Here is a 24999-nt window from a genome sequence, read left to right as displayed (position 1 = left end):
ATTATTTTTACCTACTGGTAGTGTGACTATATATATATATATATATATATATATATATATATATTAGAGAGAGAGAGAGAGAGAACTTAGGTTACACAGAAACTATAAATGTTCACTATATTCTCAAACAAATGTCCATGACAATCTCCAGCTGCAGCTTAACATTTTACATCTCAAACTAATGTGATCATATATTCCATAGCTGCAGTAAATCATCATGAACCATATCAGATAGCTACTAGCTACATTTATTATAATTATAATGTATAAAGTTAGCTACCATATCAAATAATCCTTTGCCCATAGTTGAGCATATTATGTATGAAGTGAAGGAATAATAATAATGAAAAAATCAATACACATAATATCAAATTTTATTACACATTCATAGAATACACTATCTTTCAGTCAAGGGAATAAAATGTCACAAAAGGTAATAAAAACATTTTATAAATATAATATGATGTAGGGATGGCAGTGCCAAAAAAATAATACAAACAAGAATATAAGGATGATACAGCTATACACAGATCATCCCTTCATGATTTTGAATATTAAAATTTAATACTTAACCTTAATATTACTACAGTTGGAAGTTATATATTCCTTACTGTTGGTATGCAGTTTGTTTATCATAATATCATGGTCATGTCAGGGTAGGCATAAATGTAGTGTAACTAAGAATGTAGAACTTGTGTACAAGGAAAACCAAGTTCAGTCAAAACATGTCTATATTACTACACTCTGGCTATGAAGTCGGTTGAATCAACTGACCTCGTAACCATTTTGTACTCGTGCATTTGGCAATGTAACATTAAAAGTCATGTGGATCATCTATGTATAGCTGTATTGTCCTTATATTCTTGTTTGCATTCTTTCTGGCACTGCCATCCCTACATCATTTGACATTTACAAAATGTTTTTTATTACTTGTTAATTATATTTTTAGCTTTTACATATGGATAAATAAACATTTTATTTGTGTTTACCAAATATTAAAACAAGTTTTATAGAAAAAATTAAATGGAGTTTAAATCTAATTTTTTTGGGGTTGAAGTCTCTGTGTCATTAAATATTATTGACAATATTTGGTTGAACAAATGTGCATCAAAAGAACCTCCAAGTTTCAGTAAAAACTTATTAAAATATTTATTGTTTATATTCTTCTACCTGCAATTCAAGATTGTGGTTCTCACACAAGAGCTGTAGGTATCTCAAGATTGGTCCCATCACAGTCACTTCAGCTGGAAGCTTACTTTCCTCAGCATCCTTAGCTTTCTCTGCCTTTTCTGCTAAGATTTCTTCTAAGGCAGCATAAGCACCAGGAGCTGTTTCAAAGAATTCTTCTTTCTTATTAAGTTTTTTTAAATAAGCACTTTTGATATTGTGAAATAATTATACACAAGATATGTTATATCAAAAGGGTGGTTCAAAATTATCTTTTCTATTTTAAAATTTAATAATTAAATAATAAAGAAATACAAGCATGCAGTTTCAACATTTTGTAGCCCAAATCAAACAGTTTTTATTGTCTTTTGTTCATTCTAGTGAGTAGTGTTACCTTGTAAAATGGCAGCATAATTAAAGAAACCAGTACAGGAAAGAAGTATAGGGATATGTTAGGGATATTGTGTATTATACAACTATAGCAAACATCATGGATCTAAAGACCAAGATGCCAATGTAACTGTGGGCATGTTGCAACAAACATGTATTGAAATCAAATATTGGTTAGATGTGCTGAGAGCCTGTAATGGTGCAGATGTAGAAGTCTACTAACACATTAATAAAAATTGTTTGAGTTGGGCCACAAGATGTTGAAAATGGCATAGTTGAATTTCTTTACTTCTTCAATTATTACTTTTCAAAATAGGAAAAATAATTTTGGACTACACTGTAATTCAGTTCATTCTGCTTAGTTACAAGCTTTATACCATGACTTTGCTTAATTATAAAATACTTTCAATAACATAACATACAATTTATAAGAAGTCTAAAACAATATTTCTACCCTGATCATTCAAAGACTAGTTGTAAAAGTTAAAAATAATCAAAGTTAGATATTACATTGCTTTGATGCCAAATAATAAAATAAGCTATCCCAGCTCCATATTTTTACCAAAACAAATTCCAGTTATGATTTGATAAATTACAAATATGAGTCAAGAAATATACAGCTGACTTTTTTAATCTTCAATATCTATAACTGTGCCTAATTTTCTATACTTACCATATAGAGCTAAATGGAGGTGGAGGACTGATATGAACAAACTGATGGAAAAATAAAAATGACAGTGGGTATAAACATGTATAAAACTAGATGATAAAACAAAGAATATTAAAGAGAGAGAGAAAAAGCATTGAACAGGAAATTTTAGAATAATGTTGTAGTTTAAAATATTGAAAATAAGAACATAAACACATAGATAAAATATAAAAATGTTGTTAAAAAGTTACCATAAAATTGTACATCAGAAAAAGAAAGAAAGAAGAGGTAAACAGAGAGACAAAAGTTGATGGTAAGAAAAAGGGGGAGAAACAAGGTTGATAAAATATTTTTGAGATACATATGCACACAATAGTAAGAAAGTAAACACAAAAATGAAAAAAAAAGCTTAAATTTCTCAAAAAAATACTTTGATGAGTGAGTAACAACTTTACTGAAGTAATTTTAGATTTTTCACAAAAACAAGCTTTATTTAATTTAAATATACAAAACAAAGACACTTGTGTACAAATAATACTTTGTTTTCTCGAGAAAATTAATATTATTGTTGAAATGATCATCTCATTATTTTTTAAACAGCTATGTGAGAATTCAAAGCTTGTATGCTGATCTAGCAATGAATCAATCCGGTCAACTCACCAGAGCCAGGGGACAGCAGATCACCATCCGATGCAAGATTCTGAGAAGTCCCCAGCTGACGGACCTGATCGTAAGCCTTGCTTGTAGCCTCGGCAGCATCTTCCAACTGTTGTTTAAGTTCTTGGGTCATGACAACACCATTCTGTTTCAAGGCTGGACAGGAGGGGGAGGAAAGGAGGGGTTTAACATCTACACTACTAGTAGCAAGGTTTTCAAGAATAGCAGTGCAGGACAATACACGAGTAAGCTTTTGACTACTAGCTGTTGTTCGGCATGTAAAATAACAATGCAGCAGGGTAAGAAAAAAAAACACAAGAAAAATGTATGAAACCTATTACTCTTTTCAGTAAAAATATTAAAATATGTTGTATTAAAGCAAAACATGATTTTAAGACTGATTTTCTTGTGCTTTTTCACACGACAATTATAAGGCATTAGTATACATTAAAACATGTATATGCAACTGAAAAGAAAAACAGCTTACAACAATTTGTTGTAATCATATTTCATACACAGTTGAACATAAGCTTAAATACCTTTGTGTAATTAATACAAATGGTTAATTACCCTGAAAATTTTAGTTCTGTGAAGACCACAAGTAATGGTGAAGCAACTGCAGACGTTTTAGGCATATGGTTCTGCTTGAAAATATCAGGAATGATTATATAACTTATGTAAAACTTCTGCATACAGTATTTCATTGTTAGTGAATGCCTTTTGCCCAGTACCAAAGTAATGTTAATTGCAATTAATTTATTTTGTGATACAGTTGTGATTTTACTATTTCTACATATTTCTTTGTTAGTACAATCTATTTTACATGCTATTCTATTTTTCCTACTACGAGTAGTTTTATCCAGAGCTTACTCTTATGACTAATACAAAATACTCGCACTTCACTGTGAGATTCAAAGGCCCACTCATACATCTCAGGAACAGTAGTTGTTTTGAGCTATGCAGCAAAAGCACAAACCAAAACTGAAACTATTTAAAATTTTGGATAGAAAGACAAAGCCTGTGTTAAGTGTTTTAAAAAAAAATCATTTGAAATATAACCAATTACAATATCAAGTTTAAATCTTAATCTTTATTTGATGATTAAAATAACTGCTGACCAGTACTGATTCTACGTATTACATCTTTTCTGACAAACTGGCTTAAAAATTGTTGAAATAAACTTTCCTTTAACAAAGAAGTTTAGTTTCTATTTAAGTGGATTAGAAAATTTCAAAATTATCATGTAAAGAAAAAGTGAACCCATGATGTAAAAAACTGAATTCAAGTTATTTTTATACAGCTAACTGGTATTCCTAGAACTCGTTTCTCTCTTGAGAAAAATATTTTTTGTAGGATCTCAATGCAAATTATAGCTAAGACAAATTGTAGTAGCTGTGAATTTAAAATATTTATTTAAGTTTATACAATATGAGTATTTGAATACAGAAACTAAGAATGTTGAAGTCTAATTCTAAGAACAAAACAAAAATTCTACAATACATTTCTAAGCCTACAAATTTGAAGTAAATGCATGAATATTCAGAATGATGACAGTCCAGAGCTTTAGATAAAATATAATCATTACACAAACTTATAAAGTTAACAGCTAGCAGTTACAGTATGGCCATTACATAAACTAATCAAGTCCAGAGCTAGAAGACAAAGTATGACCACTACACAAACTAATCAAGTTCCAAACTAGCAGTTACAGTATACCCATTACACAAACTAATCAAGTTCCAAACTAGCAGTTACAGTATACCCATTACACAAACTAATCAAGTTCCAAACTAGCAGTTACAGTATACCCATTACACAAACTAATCAAGTTCCAAACTAGCAGTTACAGTATACCCATTACACAAACTAATCAAGTTCCAAACTAGCAGTTACAGTATACCCATTACACAAACTAATCAAATTCCAAACTAGCAGTTACAGTATACCCATTACACAAACTAATCAAAGCATGAAGAAAAGCTTTGTGTAAAAATAAATTTTACAGAAACTGATACTGTTTGATTGTTTTGTCATGTACAATTTATATTATTCAACTAAAAATATGTATTCATCTTTTTAAAAATAACTTATTCTTCATTTTAGTATTGATTATTGAAACACAAACAATTGCCAGACAGGATGCAAAAGAACAAGATAAATAAAAAATTGGGAATTTAAAAACCTGCAACTGGGGATCATAGAAAAGAAGTAAGGAATCAAGGCTGGAGATACTGTAAACTTTATCTACTTAAACTACAAACTCTTATTTTGGCTCCATTGTGTTATCTAGAATTACATTTGGTGGAATCAAAATAGAGATTTGTAGTTTGAGTAAATAATGTCTACAGTATCTCCAGCCTTGATTCCTTCATTTTTTTTACAATCCCTATTTGCAGGTTTATAAATTTCCAATTTTTTAATTATCATGTTTCCTGGCTTTTTTTATGGGCAAAAAATTACTTTATATGGTAGCTAATTTTACACATTGTAATGATAATAAACGTAGCTAGTAGCTAACTGATACAGTTCATGATGATTTACTGTAGCTATTGAATATCTGATCACATTAGTTTGAGATGTAAAATGTTAAGCTGCAGCTAGAGATTGTCATGGAGATTTGTTTGAGAAGATAATGAGCATTTATAGTTTCTGTGTAACTAAATTATCTATATATAATGCATAGTATAGGATGATTATATGCCTAGATCAAGACACAACCCCCACTAAAAGAGTAAAAAAAAACTTTACCAGTAGAATAACAGCCTTTTAAAATAAAACATATACGTCTAAAACATAGGGTTAAATAAACCTTCCTGTCAATAAAAGTAATTATTCAATGAATATGTGTAATAAAATTTAATATTATGTATTGATTTGTTTTACTCCTTCACTTCATACATAATATAGGGGTTGGCTCCATACAGACACCAGTTGTACAGTGTATAAAGCATTGAGTATCTAGATGTTACAGTCATCTAGTGTTCATCTATTATTGGCTGGTAATTCCTGTTTCATTCTGTACTTAAGCTTTTTAAAGGAACGCCAGTGTTCTGTAAAAAAGCTAACTTCAAGGGGTAATGATAACATCGTTTACACTACAATTATGATGTTTTTTAGCTTATGTAAAATACAGAAGAAAAACTGACTTTTCAATACCTCTATGACCTTTGAAGTACCTTATTTAGTATTGTACAAAAGTTTTGGGTGCAATATATATCAAGCAGTTTTTGTTGTAGGCTGGTAAGGTTATAATAATAATAATAGTAAAAAATTACAAACGAGCAGTTTTGAGCAGATTTTCTTTTCCTTGTAGTTCTAACATTCGTACTTTTTTGTGCATTTTTATATGTGTACAGCCTTAGCAGTCAGCTAATAGTAAAGGTTGTAAAGTGTTATTTGAACTGAACCTTTCGTGTTTAAGGTGCTTTTTGCCTGACCATTTTATTAGGGTTTTGTGCAATTCCTTGCAATCCCTATTATGAACCACTATCATAGTTTTTGATAAAGCAGTGAACAGTTGCTACAGAGGTAATGCTGCATATATGTCCATACTGAATGGAGGAAAATTTCATCAATGAATTTTTTTAAATACATTCAATGTGAAACAATGGGGAAAAAATAGAGAAAACATACGCTACAAAATTATATATTACATGTAATTCATTACCTCTAACTCTCCTTCCATCTTTCCCTAAATCTTTTCCCAATAACTCCCTATCTTCACCAGTCCTCGCTGCAATTTCAGCTGTATTTACAGTTACTGTAGCTTTGATTTCTTGTTGAGATTCTTTCATTTTGTCAAAAAACACCTTGAAAAACTTCTCTGATATGTTGCCTTGGGTTAGCTTGTACAGCATGGATTTCTGGAAAACATGAAGTAACAAAAAATGTTATTTGATTTCTTTTTGTATACATTCTATATAAATAATATTTTACAAGACTTCTGGATTTTACAATTTTCATTGCATACATTCTTGAACAAAATAAAAGCCAAGAGACGTCTAAATACCTTCCAGTCTGCTTTAACTTAAATTATCTATTGTATTTCTCCATGATTTGAATTTTGTTCTATCATATGTTAAAATTTCAAGATCCAACTTTCTATTAACTCGAATCACTAAATTTTTCTCTTTCTCAACTACTAAACCTGAACTTTCTCTACGAAGATCTACAATACTAGTACCACACTTTTCTTTACCAGAAGATCAATTTTGTGTATGCATGATTCCACTACTGTAAATTTGTTTCTTCTTATATCAGATCTACTAACCTGAATTACAGGGTTTCCTCCCTCCAAAAGAGCTATTCCTAGTTCCACACTTTCTACGAAGATGGCCTGACTTGGGTTTCTCATAATCAGCTCTATTACCAAGTTTGAAGCTCCTTCCTTATCAAGATGACACTGAACTTCAGCCAATGTCATTTCTGCTCGACTTAGCATGAGACCACCCGGAGCATGCAGCGAAGAGCTACTCACGCTTGCTCGAGTCGTAGTTTGTTGCTTATTTTGTCCAGAATTTGTGTCTTTCTTCTGTGGAGACTTGCCAAAGTAGCGGACTAGTAAAGTTTGACGGAGTCTTTCTCCCTTTTAATAAATCACATTGATTTTGATATCTTTGCTCAACTTACATTTCCATTTCACAAATTAAAAACTTGCAATACTTATTTCTTCAGAACTTCAAACATGCAGACATACAAGTAATGCTAAGTATGTTTAAAACACACAGAGAATGAAAAATCTACTCTCCAATAACACAAGCATTAGTTTAAAAAGTCACACTTGGAGAAAAAAGCCACACATATTAAACAATACAAAAACAAAACAAAACCAAACTTACGAGCCAAAACTCAACATTAAGTAAACTCACGAAACATTAGTCTTTTGTTTAGGAGCTACTCTCAGAAATTATTAAATATTTTTTGTACACATTTTTACAAAACAAAAAGCTTGATAATAAAAGTCTAAAATTAGGATAAACACGTCATGCCACATCCTCAAGAAGGTCAGCACAAGATATGGCAAAGGATATAATTTGTATGACTGTCGGTATTAAACATGAAATTGAAATGGGCATCTTCCAATTTCAATTATGAAAATATTATTTTCATATCACACCATTAACAGTCCATTGAATATAAGGAAGCTTAAAGCACACCAGTGATAAAGAAAAAAAAGAGAGAGATGTGTGTGTGTTTGTGGGGAGGAGGTTAGGTAGAATTGCATATGAACTTATTTAGGAATTCTTTGAACAAATAATTTAGTAACTGGAAAAAAAAAGTTGTAAAATTCCCAAGTTGAAAGATTTCCCAAGAAATTTTATTACTTACTTTACAATTATCCTAATACATCAAAATAATTTCTCTTTGGTCAATGCAACATACCAACCAATTTAATCAGAGCCTTAAATACATATTGCCAAAGTATTATTTTTGCAACTTTTTTTTATATACATAAGTAACAATATAATAATATTAATGTTAAACTTTCAAAACTTTTTAATTTTTTTGAGTACTGGTAAAAAAGGATCCTTTGTCATATCTTTTAAAGTGCTTGTATACAGAACATCAGCATTACTCTTTATAGATGAATGTACATAGAGGTTAGTAATACTGTTCATGCTAATGATGGGGAAAAAAGCAATAACAAAGATGCATTCCCATGGCCATTATACTATCTATCTTACCCTGGCCTGGTCTTCTTGTTCTCGGCGCGACAGCAGTTTTTGATCGATCTATGACACACAGCAAGTTGGCAGAGGGCAAAAGAGGGAAGAGATGAAAGGAGAAATTCGAACTGTAATTACAGAATCTAATGACATACAAGGCTAACGAAAGGCAGCTACGAGATTTTTCTTCTTATACAGGAATCCCAGCAGACAAGAAGAAAAAAATCACTACAACATATATTATAAGAACAGAATAGGTTTAGGTTTCACTTCCAAAGCAGACTATGGACCTAAAGGAATTTATGAGCAATAAGTAATTAAGTTACTTCAAAGCTTATTATATAAATCTTAAGCTCAATCTGAAATTGTAAGAACTATATTCACACTAAAAAAGTGTAATTACAATTCACAAAGTTGTGAATGAAACTAATACATATGTTTATTTGACATGTCCTTTAACCAGTTACAGGATATGAAACAAGATGTTAATATTTTAGGAATTTTGATTCAGGTAAGACCTCTGTACTATGGATGTATTATAAAGTACTTCAACTGAAGTCCAAAAAACTGTATTTCAATTTCATGAACTTATCATGAAGTATAAGTAGTTGATGATTTACATTTCAATTTGTCAGTTTATATGGTGTAATTCAAAGAAATTTGGGCTGTAATTAATAGGACCATTAATTTAAAAAAAATTATTCTTAATCCTTACGGTTTTAAATCTTTTACAAACTCTACCTGATTATCTATAAACTAAGCATACAGAAATTTATAAAATTCTGACTGTTTTAATTCAATTTGATTTTTAAATATTGAATAACCTGATTTGGAAGTGTAGTGTAAGGTAAATGAATTACATGTAAAAGTTTTGTGTATTATGATAACAAGTAACAAACTATAGTGGTACGTAATTTGAATTATTGTATAAAACATCCAGAAAGTGTTAGATGTCAGTTGCTAAATATATGTTAAAAGTTTCATACTAAAAACTGACAAAGAGAAGACAAAGAACAACAGATGTCTTAAAAGAATTTCCTGTAAAATTTTACAGGAGTTTTACCATAAACTTGCAAACCAGATTATTTACAACATATATCAAAAAAGTGAAATATATATCGTGACAAGCTGCTAGAATCATTATAGTAGCACATTATGTGGCATGCAGTTTAATAACAATGAACACTTCAAAGAATAATATTGTGTATTATAGATATTACAATACCTAAAACATAAATCTGTGACACATTACGAATTGATTAAAGTCAACAATAAACTGTATACAATTACACCATCAACTAAATAAACAATTAAAATTTGATCTTGGAAACTCTTTTATGCTTTAATCATGAAATTTTGGTTACTGCTTCAGTATTCTCACACAACTGATACTAAAAGAACATTTTTCATTTTTTTTTATTATTAATTTCATTAATTCAGAATAGACCTTCCAAGGAAAACTAGATACCAATTTTTTGGCTTGCATCATGTTAGGCCTAATCCATTCTGCTAAAGATTCAACAGAAATTGCTTAATACCCTAACATTAATAAAACAAAATGTGCAACAAGTTTTGGTACAGTTTCTGCTATTTCCACATGATAATTCTTAGTATGGCCACTTTTAAATTAAAACTCTAAATTTTTCTGAAACAAAAGCTTTCTTAATTGGTCTTGATTAATTGTAATTATAGTTTTGATAGCTTCTCTCTTTTAGTTATTTTTGGTTATGTTTATGCTGTAATAAGTTAAAGTCTACTCTTATTAATAAACAACTAAAAATAAGGTTTATCACAGAAGATATTTTTGCTGACCACTCTTCTGTATCAAACACTTAATTGAAAATTAATAACTTGATATTAGATAGTTTTTTTGCTGCTCTTTTTCACAAAATATCAAGTAATTTATGTCATATATTTATTAAACCTGGAAAGCTAGTATTAACAATGTTCACATAATTGTTACCAAGATCCCACTGATGTACAGTAGTCTCTCTCTTACATATGACTGCCCTATCTGTCATGATAAAAGTCTTATGTGACAGGAAGTTGCTATTCAAAGGATCAATAACCAGATAACAAATGATTGAGTTCAAACTTTGCTAGTTGCTATTGCCAAGGCTTAAACATAATGATTTATATACTGTATAGGTATTCAGATGATGTATAATAATAGTTATGATGGATAAAAGTTCAATAACAATAACTTAAAATTGTTTTGTGTTTCAGGTAAAATAATTTATTCATTGATCACATTTATTTAATTAATCATCACATCTCTATTTCATAAAACACACATGTATCACATTTGTATTTCATATACGTAAAATATGAAAAATTGACACCAAATATATTTCATAAAAAAATTGTCCATCTTTGTTTGTTTGGACATTTAACTCTTTCAGCACAGGCTTGGTCCCAGGGACCGACCTTGTAACCATTTTGTGCTTGTTATAGTTTTCATGCCAGAACTTTTAAATAAAATTTTGCAGATTATCAATAAACATTACAAGGCTTTCATACACAAAATATCAGATTATTATTTTATCAAGTTTAAGATTTTTTATGTAATGTTTTTCTCATGTCTTTTCTCTTTTTGAATGTTGACTATCCAACATGCAAAGTAATTTTTATTTTAAGATTAAAAATATTTTTATAAATTAAAAAATTTTAAAATTTCACATGTAAAATCTTTATAACCTTCAGATAATTATCAAACGTTTTTTTAAAGAAAAAACTATACATATATATATTTTATCTGTTATTTTCACTATCGAATCTCTGTTCAGGTTCGGTCAATTGGACTGACCTCATAATCACCATAAAAAATTAGGAAATACATATATAAATTATGCTTTTTTTGTTATAGAATGACTACAAGTAACAACACGAAAATGCAAATGTTTAGTCTAAATAGCATAAATCTTACAACATTATACATTTATATATATTTATTATTTTTATTATAATGACCTTTTCAGCCATACCTGGTTAACATTACAGAAGTTGCAATGACGTGGCACACATGCACTCATGTTACCATATCCAAGAATATAAAACTGACTTATGGTCTTTACAAAGTGACCTGTCTTGGCTGTGTTTTAGTAGACCAGTATTTTGTAAGATACAGTCACATTTCCATTATTATACATTATATATGTATATACATTATTACTATTTACAAACAAGTTCTTAAACTTATTTTTCTTAAAACATAGAACAGTAAATAAAGAAGTATAACAAACAATTATCTCTTCTAGTTATGAACTTTGTATTTGTTTGTTACTTGCCGTAGTTTGCTAAGCCTTATAAAGTTTCACTCATAGAGGATGTTAAACAAAATTTTTTGTAGGTTTTATATATACATTTTGAAATAACCAAAGATCATAAATTACCATATCAATACCATAGAATTGTACTATAACTTATCACGCTTAGTTATTAACCCTATTGCCCTGGGTATCCTTTACTGCACATGACAAGATTTTAGTGTCTTATATTCAAAATCTTTTGAACTACTTTTTGTTTATGTTATACCAATTAGAATAGCATAAAATCTTAGCTAATAATCCATATTTTAATAGTATATAATTTTTAAGTTCTTAATTCTACAAGGCAATATTTAAAAAAATCCTAAATTTCCATTAGTGTGATCCACGTGACATCTTCTCTTAGCATGTCATTATCCCTATTTTATCCATCATCCCTCAAACAAGTACGAAATTAAATGTAAAATGCTCTCTATAAAATCGTTATGGCTCAAGCAAACCATGATTTTTTATAGCCTTCAATTTTGTTTGGTTTCAGAACTATCAAATAGAAAATCAGACCCCTCCTGCCATATCCTCTCTTTCAGAATTCGTTGATAGTTCTCTCTCTTATGTTTCATTATATATATTACCTATAACCAATAGAAAGTCAAGGTTTTCATCTATCAAATGATGTATTGTATAACCTTGTGTTCTGAACAGAATATCGTTAATTTCACTCATAGTACAAGATTCGTTCCTGTGGGAAAGTTAACAACTACCTTGGATGAAGTTGTAACAGCTCTGGTCGCACAGTTAGAAATCCAGGAAAATTTTGAGAGGTAATTTGTCTACTTTTTAAATGTTATCAGTTTATATTCTTTGGTGCATTATTTAATTAAATAAAAATTATTAAGTGCATTACTATCTATGGTATAAAAAATTAGGGTTAACTATCATCGAAAACCCTAGAGCAAGAAAAAAATGAAGATTGGCCAAGTACTTTATTTCTTGTTTTTCATATTTATTCTTTATTTATTATTATAAACGTAACTAAAATCTAAAAATATGGATCTCTTTAAGTTATTTAAGACTAGATTAGGTAAAATAAGTAATAATAATAATTCAAATGGTTCATGAAGTATGCACGCGAGCAGCTCGTGGGTAATGTAATTTGATAGTGTAACATGAACTACACATTTCCCAAGTGATTTACAACTTATAATGGCATGGATAGTTGTTAGACATGGTTCAAATGGCAATAAAACAATTTAATTACAAAAAGATGTATACTGTTACGAACTTCGAGCTACTTGGAATAAACAAATGTAGTTTCATGTTACAATTTGAAGTCATTCTACAAAGAAAAAAGAGGGTAATTTAGGTTTATTTCGATTTTTTTTGGTGGTTACAAGGTCGGTCAAAATGACCAATCCTGTTTTGAGATAGAGAAAATAACAGATTATCTATAGTTTTACTGAAAAAAAAAACAAAAAACGTTTGAAATGCATTTAGGAGGTTTTAGGGATTACACAAAGGAAATTTGAGATTTTTGAGATGAGGGAAAAGTATTTTTAATTTAAACATGAAAATTACTTTGCACTCAGACTATTCAAAACAAATACTCAATATATTAATAGACAAATCTTTATTTTATTTTATTAAAAAGACTTCATTAAAAATATGATTTTTTTTGTATGTGAAAGACTTATTAATATGAACTGAAAGACTGCCAAATTTTACGAAGACATACCCACTATATTGAAAGTTAGAAGTATTAAATTTATAAAGACTTTAATCGAGTACAAAGAGGTCACGTGGTCAGTCAAATTGACTGAGCCCACTTTGAGAGAGTTAAGCTGTACTTGGGTCTAAAAAAATATGAAATTTTTCGAGCTCACTAAAGTCTTACCATTGAATCTTGTATAAAAGAGTTCCATATCTGTATGTTTCAACAAAGACTTAGAAAGCCACTAGGGGGGACATTCTGAGCTTTTGATTCGTTATTTACACGTCATAGAAAGAAGTAGGTGTACATAAGCAAGTGTTTCCAAAAATGGGAAGAGGTGGGCATGACCACTGTGTTTGAGTCAGTAAATGTAGTGATATCTCAGCAAATAGAAAAGATAGGAGGTTCTTATTTTATGTTCTAACTTGTAAATATAGGTAATTTTAGTTCCTAATTCGTAAGAAACTATAGACTTTTTATTTGGACATCACAAACATCTAATTTGAACCTATGATGCATTCAAGATACCATGTGACACACAAAAATTTATATTTAGGTGTGTTTTTTAATATTTACTTTTAAATTAATAAGTTAACTGATGTAAAATACTAAAATTTGGATTATAATCTACAATTTGATACCAAACGTATTGACATAAATTCACAAAATAGTAGTTGAATAAAATTTTAAATGCGAGTCAACAAACTCGATGACATGGCCTTTGACTTGCGATGACAGGGTTAACAGGTCACTTTGAATGTTCACGAGTCTGGCAGATATGATATTGAGAAGCATTTTGTTGTTCATTTTCAGTGTGCAAAATTGAGGTGAAGTGTTTATGTTTTGGCTTTTCTTCAGGCATTGTGAAACAAAATCTGTCTTGGTACAAAAATTTAAGTGACTTATTCTTTGACGTGCGTCATATTTATACAGCACTATGCAGGTTAACTACTCACAGGGAGAATTACCTACATCAGGCATCATCTGACACCTCGAGAAAAATACTCATTCTTACTGCTGATTGGCTGGTGATGGTTTTCTCAGCTTGCATCACAGTCTCACTTTTATGGCCAATTGCGTACTACTCGTAAAAACCCGTGTCAATTATTAATTTTTTCTGATCACATTGAATAATTGAGGTAGAGATATTCAGATTTTGAAGAATATTACATAAAATATGAAAATTTCCCAGTCTTCATATTCATTGCCAACATAAAAAAACTACAGTTGAATCATCATCACCAATTCAGATTATAGTACGTACATGTACACGTAAAATCAAATAAATGAACACACATGTTCATACATTTTTTTATTGAAATGAAGAAAAGTCACTACAGAGAGGTCGCTATCTCACCTTCCACCCAAAAATCATGGTTGTATGTTGCATCTGTCAGGAAGTCGTTTGTGGGAGGTCAGATCAATGTAAAATCATTCCGTGCACAGAAAACAAGTAGTATGCAAAAGGAAGTCATCAGTGGGAGTGGTCGTATCTACCAGCAAGTACTGTAGTCACTAATTTCTTGACTGTTATTCTTCTGTTATTCGTGTATCTGTATTAAGTTTTACCGTGTAAGATGCTACTTGTAAGAGTAGCGTATAATGAAGACCCCCCTTATTTAAAGTAACTGCATGTTAATACTAGAGAGAGCTAAATTTCAACAGAGGCACATTGAAAATCACAAGTTTTATTCAGAAAAGTCTGTGAGTTTGTTTCAAAAGTGGTCACACAGATGTTAATTATGTTTTCCATTATTATCAATCAGCTTATCAAGTCTATCAATAAAAGAAGCTACTGCACACATCATCTATTGTATGCAGTGTTTGGCAATCCTCATATCTTGCACACTAACACTCATTTTATTGAAATCATCAATCAGTTTCTGTTGAAAGAAGAAAAATACAAGAAATGCTATATTGGAGGTAAACTTACTTAGGTGTGCAATGTAAGATGGGTTTGATAAACCAAATATCAAAGTTTTTACGATATGATTATTTTAAATTTAAATTTCTCTTCATAATCACCAGGAACATTAATTGTTGATAAGTATGTTTCTTCTAGTATAATGTTTAAGACCAGTGACAATTACAGTTCGTACTTTTAATGAACTGTTGAAGTATTTACTTCTCTAATATAAGCTTAAGTGTCGCTTCATTACCAGTAGGCTTAAGACTATAAACTATCATTTGCCTTGAAACTATAAAAAAAAATGATAACATGAAAACACATTACACTGAAGTAATTTAAGGTTATCAATATGGGATAAAAAAATCATGATTAACTCGGTTCTTACCTTTTCTCCATAGTCTGGATCTAAGGACATCATCTCTTTCAGTGTTTGTAAAACTCTGATACACAGTTTTTCTTCTTTTTCTTCTAACAGTCTTTCTGTGTGTGCTATTAACCTACAGAGTAAAGTTTAATAGCAAATTTCAAGGATAAAATAAGAAAATGAACAAAAACATTTAAAAATGATCTTGAGAAGTAAAATATGAATAACTTAACATGCTAATTGTAGTACCGAAATAATTAAAAATTTTGAAGTAGAAAATCTGTATTTTACTGTTCCAAAGATGTCATTATTTGTAATAAATTCAGGGTAGTGAAATGCAAACAATAATTTATGGAACAATTAATAGATTCAATCTCACTTTCTATATTGTCTAGCATGTGTAATCAATTCAAAAAAGCAGATGCTTCGGTACTAACAGATATATGAATGAAACAAACTTTTTATTTTAACTGCAGTTAAAACGTGAATGATAAAATTATGCAACATTTTATGTTAAATCACAAGAAGCAGGACAGAGATAACTGGTTCGTGACAAATTTAGAATTCTCAAACCAACAACAAAGTCTTTAAATTTTTAATAAAAAAGGTAAAAAAACAGAAAATAAAGAAATACGCTTACTTGGAAATAAAGCCTCCATTTGCACACTTTTTATATGCCTCAGTCCTCGGAGGAAATAGCAACTCCGGTCGATGCAGGACGTCTACAAGAACTGATAATTCAGATTGAACAAGTGGGTGCAATTGATCTTCCAGTAACGACACTATGTCCTAAAACAGGACAAAAATGAAAAAGGATAAAACTATCTTAAAAGTAAAGAATTTTCAAATTATAATCTATCTTTAGTCTACTTTTGTTACAACTATTAACTGTTTGAAAAAAATGAAGGAAAATAAAAATGCAATAAACAGAAATGCTAAAAAATGTTTACCAAATATGCAGAAGATGTCAAAGAAACATTTCTATTCACTATAATATGTATATACATGTTGAAGATTTATTTTTTAAATTTAGGTTACTACATGGTGAAATAAAATGGATTCAAAATACCACAGCATAACTACAAGAGATAGTTATGGTATGCATTTTGTGCTACTATTTTCATTTTCTTCACTTTCAGATTTCAAAATAACAGTCAATATATGGTAGACCCTAGCAATAATTAGAGGGATTAATTACAATATACTGAAGGTATTAGGGGCCCTGTAACCAAGTTAATTATGGTTACTCTTAATTATGGAACCACAAGAAATGTGATGCATAAATAATTAAATTGTTTAAAAAAGCTAATTCTGTGGATAATCAATGCTTAACTTTAATACCTATTTTTTTTCAGTAATATTCTTTGAATTTTTATTTATTCTTACATACAACTAATTCAATGCATAATATATTGGAAGAAGCAGCAAATATAAATAGAACCTTGAACTTCCCTATCAACTTAGCAAGTAGAGCACATTCAGTTCACAATATACCTGTAGAGGAGTTACAAAAACCTTGAACAATCTACCCACAATCAATCAACAAATACACATTAAATATTGTTTTGTACTACGTTCACAACCATAAGTATTGTTTACAGAATAAGTATAATTTATTTGTATAGGGTAGATAGCATACATACACAAGCTTAAACAATGATTATTCTATACATTCAAGGCAGTAGAATTATGAAGAAAGAAGTTAATACAACTTATACAAAACCTGATATATCTTAAATAATTTTTTGGGTTGATTGAAATATAATTTATTTGTATACTATGACTAATATGTTTAACAACAGTTTGCTATAAATTCAAGACGCTTCATACATTTTATAAACATGAAGAAAGAAGCTTTCATAACAAAGTTATATGAGGTATAATATCTCTAGAACATGTGTTTGTGTGTGTGATAAACTCGTGAAATTTAAAATGATAGAAACAAAACACTTTATCCAATCTAGTTTAGTATAAAAAAAGGGCACCAGAGCAATCACATTCTTAACACTATTATTAAAAAAAGATAAACAGATCCATGAGACAAAAACCACTGTAAAATATGATTAAAATGGTTCAGTTAGAATATCAAATTTTGGTGGGAAATCAGTACAATTCACCCAATTATTGTTTTACTTCGACTGTAAGAAATGCAATACAACATGAAGATCCAGTGTGGAAGAGAGAGAGGTTTGATAGGAGTTTGGTTTGGTTTGAATTTCACGTAAAGCTACACGAGGGCTATATGTCCCTAATTTAGCAGTGAAAGACTAGAGGGAAGGCCTCTAGTCATCACCACCCACCACAAACTCTTGGGCTATTCTTTTATTAACGAATAGTGAAATTGACTGTCACATTATAATGCCCCCATGGCTGAAAGGACAAGTATGTTTGGTGGTACAGGGAATTGAACCCAAGAGCCTCAGATTGCGAGTCAAGCACTCTAACCACCTGGCCATGCCGGGCCTTGATGGGAGTAAAGGACAAATATACAGAACACATTTAGATATGTAACATTCCAGAATTAATTACCTATTATGTAAATGCTTTATCTACTAAAAACACAGAATTGGTAACAGGAATCATATGCAACACCTTTGTATCAGAAATAATTGGTACAAATATTAAGAAAAAATTAAATAACACATGTATATAGTTTTTTCTGAATATACATTCAATGTGTGTATAGACACAAAAATAAATTACAATTAACATAGTATTTTGATTTGTAGTTAAGAGTAACATACAAGGTCATTCAAAGCCACTTTATGAAACATTATGCAAGTAATTTAATTTTTATTCCACTTAAAAGTGTGAAATATTTCATAGAATCTGCCAACATTTTCCTTTAACATAAGCTTCATTTTATACCTGAAGTCCTTCAATGATGCTGCGTTCATTACGAAATAAACTAGATGAAGAAGGATCTCTGCGAGGACCTCGTGCAGCTGAAAGCCATGCTCTGGTGTGTTTTCCAATGACAGCATTTTTATTAAACATTGAAGCAACTTGGGTATCGAGGTCAACAGGAATAGCAATACCTCGATTTTTTGCTGTAAAACAAGATAAGGATCAAAGAACACAAATGAATAAACATTTGTATCAAACAATCATTACTTTTTGTACCATTTCTTGGAGTATGAGGATACAACTATTGGTCAAAAATTATGTTTCATACTAAAGATGAAAAGAATTATATTCTCCAAAAGTATTTGAATTGCTGTTCTTACAATATCAGTATAATTTTTTTTTACACATAAAATTTGTTAAAAAATATCAAAACCAAAAACACCTAAGTAAATTGAAATGTAGATGTAAAAATGTCACTGTATTTTGATAATAATTCACCAAAATTATATTAATATTTGAAGTGTAAAAAGTAATGAAAGTATTGAAGAACTTTTTGATATTGCTTCCTGAAGAAAAATCTGAATACACATGAATTCCTTGACTGTACACCATTTTTCATTATCCCAGGAGATGCTGATAATTTTTTAACATTAGCTAGTTTCATTCTGTAGGAATCAGTCAACGTTTTACATCTTGTAGGAACACTCACTTCATAAAACAAAGTCACAAAGCTTAATTTTCCCAAAAATTTCTAACTGTAAGATGCCATTAAATAAAAGACAGTGTTTCTGATATTTATTTTACATAAACTTCATATAATTTCTAGCTTTATTTTTGACAGTTTTCAATGAAGTAAATAACATACAAATTTCAGTACTTACCAGTATCAGATAAAGTTTTAATGCAGTTCTCCACATTCATCCTTTGCTGCAAGTTTAACCAGGAACAATTGGATAACCTAAAAGCTCCTTGGAGTAGCCGCACAAAGACAGGCTGATGGGTCTGTACAAAGAGGAAGAAACAATCTGCAGCTGTAATGTTTACTAATCTTAATCTACAGAATATGATAGTACTGCAGCTGTAATGTTTACTAATCTTAATCTACAGAATATGATAGTACTGCAGCTGTAATGTTTACTAATCTTAATCTACAGAATATGATAGTACTGCAGCTGTAATTTTTATTAGTGTTAAACTATGAACAATGATAATGGTATAAACTTTAATTCCAAGTTATGTAAACCCAAAACCTTAAACCGACCTTTCCAAAAAACTCTTCCTTCAATTGAAATTTGCAAGAGAGAATTAGAATTCATCCTAGCCATACCAGTTAAAAAGAAATAAATTTTAAGCAAAGAACAATTCAGTTCCAACAAGATTTAGATTTTATGTATGTATATATTCCCCCTTCCACAGTTTTATTATTGTATATAATATGAAAGTTTTACACCATCCCTATCCCTTACAATTCAAAGTGGAAAGATATTATGGTTTACAGTAGTCATAAAAGTAAATGTCATATCCATCATTTTCAAAAACAGTTTGGCAAAGTAAAACAATATAGGCCAATAAATACAATGACATGTGATCTAGGTGAATGTGTTGTTCAGAAAGCACAGTATAAGCTGTTAAGCAATGAAAGAGAAGAAATGTGTTACAAGTCTGGAAAGTTAAAAGAGTGGCAACAGTGATAAATTTCAACAGTGTGAAAAATATATAACACAAATGGTCAGTTGTTTTTCCACTTTTCAAACACTGCTTCCAGGGATAGATGAAGAACTTCCCAACAGCTAGAACAAAACTGACAAAATTGTTGAGTGTTCTCAGGGTTCTCCTGAGAATGCCAAGAAAACATCTAAGAAGATTTCAATTTCTTTCAAACTTTGTTCCCGTTCAATGATAATACTATAATTTAATTCTAACTTGGTATTGTATACCTTATCCTTCTCCAGGTTGAAAAAAAAAGTCTTATAATTATATGTTTAGCCCTCTTCCATCTCAATCTGGATCTGACAGTTACTCTTCAAGTCTTCAAAGACAGTAATTATCCAAATGTCTAAGTTGCTTTAATATATAAAAAATTAGAGCATTTAAAAACAAATCATTAGAACAATAGTCTATTTTAGTACACACATAAAGAGAAGCTAAATCTACACTTTTTGATTTTTAAGAACATTTTCTGTATTAGTCATGACCCACAAAATAGTTGTAGTTTTTATGCCCTTTCCTTGAATTTTCTTTATTCTATCATTTTTATGCATGCCATTTAAGCTATGCTTTTTTGCAGGCATAACATATTAGATCAATAAATCCTGGTCTATTTGAAAAAATTTTCTTTTGTCAGACCAAAAAAATCACATTGATGTAATTTTATTTAATAAAACTACACATAAAGTAAACAAAAAAAGTATAGTAATGGTATTTATAATAGTGTACAGAGTATGAAACAGTTATTAGCAATCAGTTTATGACATAGTTTTAGGAGTAGGAACAAAGAAACTCGCAATCGAGGAATAAAACCCGTAGTAAAGAAAAAAAGTAGCTAAAAGGTGTTTATAGCAGTCTATGAAATGAACCCAAGCTAAATTATTGCAAAGTAAAGTAAATGTAATGCTGTAATGAAAGTAAACTTAGCTGAATATACATAAACATCTGAATACATATTCACAAAGTGATAAGCATGTGGTTTTGAATGAACTGCACATGCATATTTTAGACCTGAATAACTTGAGAAAGCCCACAGAAATTTTATCTAGTATAATGTTAATTTTTCTAGAAAACTATACATGGGTTAAGTGTTATGTGTATGAAATACTTTGCAAATAAAAAAACTACAGTTGAAATTGAAGCCAGTTGTCATGTGATGACAATGACATTGTACCATCATGTACCATATTCAATGCATTCAAAAAAGACTGACTGAGCAAAACATAGGCAAAATTGTTCTAAACTGAAAATCCAATATGAAATTCAGTCTCCTTGGACAAAGGCCTTTCTAAAGATATGAGATTTGTAGCATTTGATCAAGAAATTTATGAGAAAAGTTTCAGACAAACAAATACAAGAGTATTATCTATATAAATGCTTCAGACAGTTTCAGTTTTTGCTTTATAAACATAACAAATGATCATTGAATGTCCACCCATCGGATAGAACTGCAGAAACACAAAGTAGACTGGAGGGGCAAAACTTGTCTTATAATGATGAAAAGATAATGAAGAGATGAAAGCCAGATGTTAATAAATGTACTGGAAGCTGAAATAAGCACCCCACCAAGGACAATGAAATAAGTAAATATAACAGGACACAGGACTAAGAACAAAGCACAATCTAAAATGAAAACAATATTCATTGTAACTGTATACAAGTGATCATAAACCTGAAAACTTATAAATAATTAACAAAATATGCATAATATATATATATATGTATATATAGTAATACAAGATCTGAATCTGTATAAGAGGGTTAGAGATGCCCTTTAATAACAACATAAAATCCAGTTTTTTAATATTTAATAACGTGTTTTACTGAAGTGGTCAGGAAATGTACACACATAGTTCATGTTAAACTTACCCAATGATAAATTCTAACTACTGCATATTTCTTAACAGCTCAAATCATTTAATTAATTTTTTAAATATTGGTCCCATAATTAACATTTCAAATAACCCTACATCCAAAACCAAATTATTAAAGAATGTATGGTAAATTATACAACATACATCCACATATTGGTTGTTTTCCTGAAATACAATTAACCATTACATAACAAATATTTAACAGTATTCACAGAAACAATAATTAAAATACAGTGGAAAACAAAGTTAATTCAAACAAGCAAAAAATGGCATGCAGTAAATTACATTGTTTCATCCTGGGTTTCTTGATAGAAAAATATTAAAAATTAGCTTTTAATTGAAAAACCCCTAATTAAATAAGAAAAAAAAAAAATAATAATAGTAATAATAACTAAACTTTTTACTTTAGATGCGATACAAAATCATACTTGAAAATTTTTTATCAATGTACTTGACCACCTTTTTTGAGATCTTTCAGTTGTTTTAACACCTGCCACATGAGCCAGCCCAGCATCTTGATGTGGATCCAAAAAACGAGTCATTCCAGAAAGGTTTGGGTTATTTTAATATTGGAAAAATAAGAAGATATTTGGCACTATTTTCAAGATTTAGTTTGCTGGACCAGACCTGTGGCTGGACCAGAGTCCATGAGAACCAATATGATGAAGTTAACTTGTAAATGTAAAGTAAAACAACGTAGCGATGAAACATGCTTGAAATGTTCTAGATGTGGTTGTGAATATGAACGGTTTAAGTACAGTAATTAAGCTAAACCATGGGTCCAGGTCAGATGAGAGAGGAACTTGCTTGAAGTTATCCAGTCGATTTGACATACCAGCTGAATCCAAGATTTGTCAATTTATTACTGCATTGACAACAAAATATAAAAAAACTGATACGATATTACTGTTACCTTTAAAAAAGGGGAGATTGGAATCATATATAAGAAATCATTAGTTTCAATATTTTGTGAAACTAATGACACAGTAAAGCCCATAGATGCAGTGTTGAATTTGAAGCAGATTCTCATATTAAAAATATTTCTGCAATGAAGAGTAAATATAAAAATGATGGTATAATACCCAGTATGGTACCACCATAGTATAATTCATATAGATTTCATCAAGTCATATTTCATTAATATTTAGTGTTTTTCTTCATTTTAGAAGTTGTGCAGAGCTTCATTCACTGTGATCTACTGAAATAACCCGAAATCTCTGGTTCCTAGGCTCAGTACTAAAAGATGCTGGGCTAGATCGTGCTGCAGGTATTAAGTTTTACTTTAAAAACTTTCAGATAGAAGAGGAAGTTTGAGGAATGTGCATTAGGTTAAAAAGTATAAAAGATATAATCATAAGCCAATAGAATTTCGATACCCTTGGAAAGATCTGACACAACAACTCACATTGGTCACATCAACAACAGTGTCTCCATGATTCCAGAAGGTGCCAGCTTTCGAAAGTTGTTTCTGTAGACAGTGAGAGCAAGCAATAGGACAGAAGAAGAGTTCAGAGTGGACTAAACACAGGCTACTTTATATATACATGCAGTATCCAAAACATCTTATAATATAAAGATAATAATCACAAGAATAAAGTAGCCACTCATGCCTCAAAAGAATGAGAAAATAATTGACAGTCATGCAACAAAATCAGTATTAAATCAAGAAAAACAACAATTCAATTTAATATAAACAATAAATAAAAAATAAAGTGACTCACAAATGGAAGATATGTCACTCTTAAAACAGTCTTCATGTACTTCATCTATTGCTCAAAGACTCCACTTTACCTCATTATCACTATACTCACTCACATTAGTTCAATTCTCTGTTAAATATAAGCTTCATGCTTAGGTGTCAAATGTTTAAGCATGGGCATTCAAATATTTCTATCTGGAATATACCACACTCACCTCCTATACTCTAAAATGTTTCAAAAACTGGCATATGGTTTATCAAAGCTGAGATATAGGCAATTTCATCACACAATGAAGATTAAAGTTGAGAACAACAATTGGCTAAAATCTATACAACAATATGTGTATTGAAGTTGCACTGTTCAAACTGGTGTTAGTTTGTACAATGCTATTTTGAATTTGCTCCTGGAGGATTTGAGTGACATATTATGTTCAGTATGCTGAAACCAACCCAATATTTTCTAAATGTTTAGTATAAAATTAAATAAATGATTTTTTTTTTATTGAATAAGTATCAGCTCTGATATAATTAAAAAAAATTGGTGAAAGAATGACTACAAGTTTATTTTCTATAAATTTTTAATTCAATGATGCAATTTTTCCCTTGGGGCAGAGTGATCCAACCAGATGCTGTAGAGTTAAACTGAGCAAATATACATAAATGGGCCTACATTAAACCCAAATTACATGGTTATAGTAACTGCCCTGCCTTGATTTTTATCATTTGCTGGGAAATCTACATCAAAACTAAATGGTAACATGATGTAATTACTGTTGCAAGAATTGTGGTAATGTTTTGTGGCCATTCAAATGTACCAATATTAATTTGTGGAACAAGTAACTATTCCTATATTACTGAAAGACATTTTAACCTAAAAACAAATATAGTTCTTGTTCTATGATAATAATATCATAGACCAATTATCAAAGGTACTTCTCATTGTTCACTTAGTAATGTTAATTTATATCTGTAACATTTTTTGTTGGTCAGTATTAATCAATGTTTATCATAAACAAATTGTGTTATGGTTTTCAATGGCAATATTAGCTATGCAGCAACTGTGGTAGACTATTAGTTTATCAACAACAATATTGGC

The 24999-nt window shown here is 30.0% G+C and overlaps 1 protein-coding gene across 4 annotated transcripts in view; it reads right to left on the bottom strand.

Annotated features, from left to right (window-relative positions):
• The window catches only part of LOC106459878 (inositol 1,4,5-trisphosphate receptor-like), a 126746-nt gene that overhangs the window by 35499 nt on the left and 66248 nt on the right, over window positions 1–24999 (bottom strand). For 2 of the 4 annotated variants that reach the window (XM_022386439.1, XM_022386441.1), the window contains 9 exons: window positions 19505–19625; window positions 18645–18826; window positions 16417–16565; window positions 15798–15909; window positions 8548–8595; window positions 7134–7448; window positions 6531–6726; window positions 2867–3019; window positions 1171–1328 (listed from right to left, as the gene is read on the bottom strand). In XM_022386439.1, the coding sequence (XP_022242147.1) occupies window positions 1171–1328; window positions 2867–3019; window positions 6531–6726; window positions 7134–7448; window positions 8548–8595; window positions 15798–15909; window positions 16417–16565; window positions 18645–18826; window positions 19505–19625 (1434 nt within the window). The remainder of the gene's footprint in view (window positions 1–1170; window positions 1329–2866; window positions 3020–6530; window positions 6727–7133; window positions 7449–8547; window positions 8596–15797; window positions 15910–16416; window positions 16566–18644; window positions 18827–19504; window positions 19626–24999) is intronic. The other 2 variants (XM_022386442.1, XM_022386443.1) reach the window with 1 other exon arrangement.

Source organism: Limulus polyphemus, unplaced genomic scaffold (assembly GCF_000517525.1).
Source record: "Limulus polyphemus unplaced genomic scaffold, Limulus_polyphemus-2.1.2 Scaffold673, whole genome shotgun sequence".
Classification (NCBI taxonomy): Eukaryota; Metazoa; Arthropoda; class Merostomata; order Xiphosura; family Limulidae; genus Limulus; species Limulus polyphemus.
Note: the sequence above shows the minus strand (reverse complement) of the source record. Positions and strands in the feature narration are given on the sequence as shown.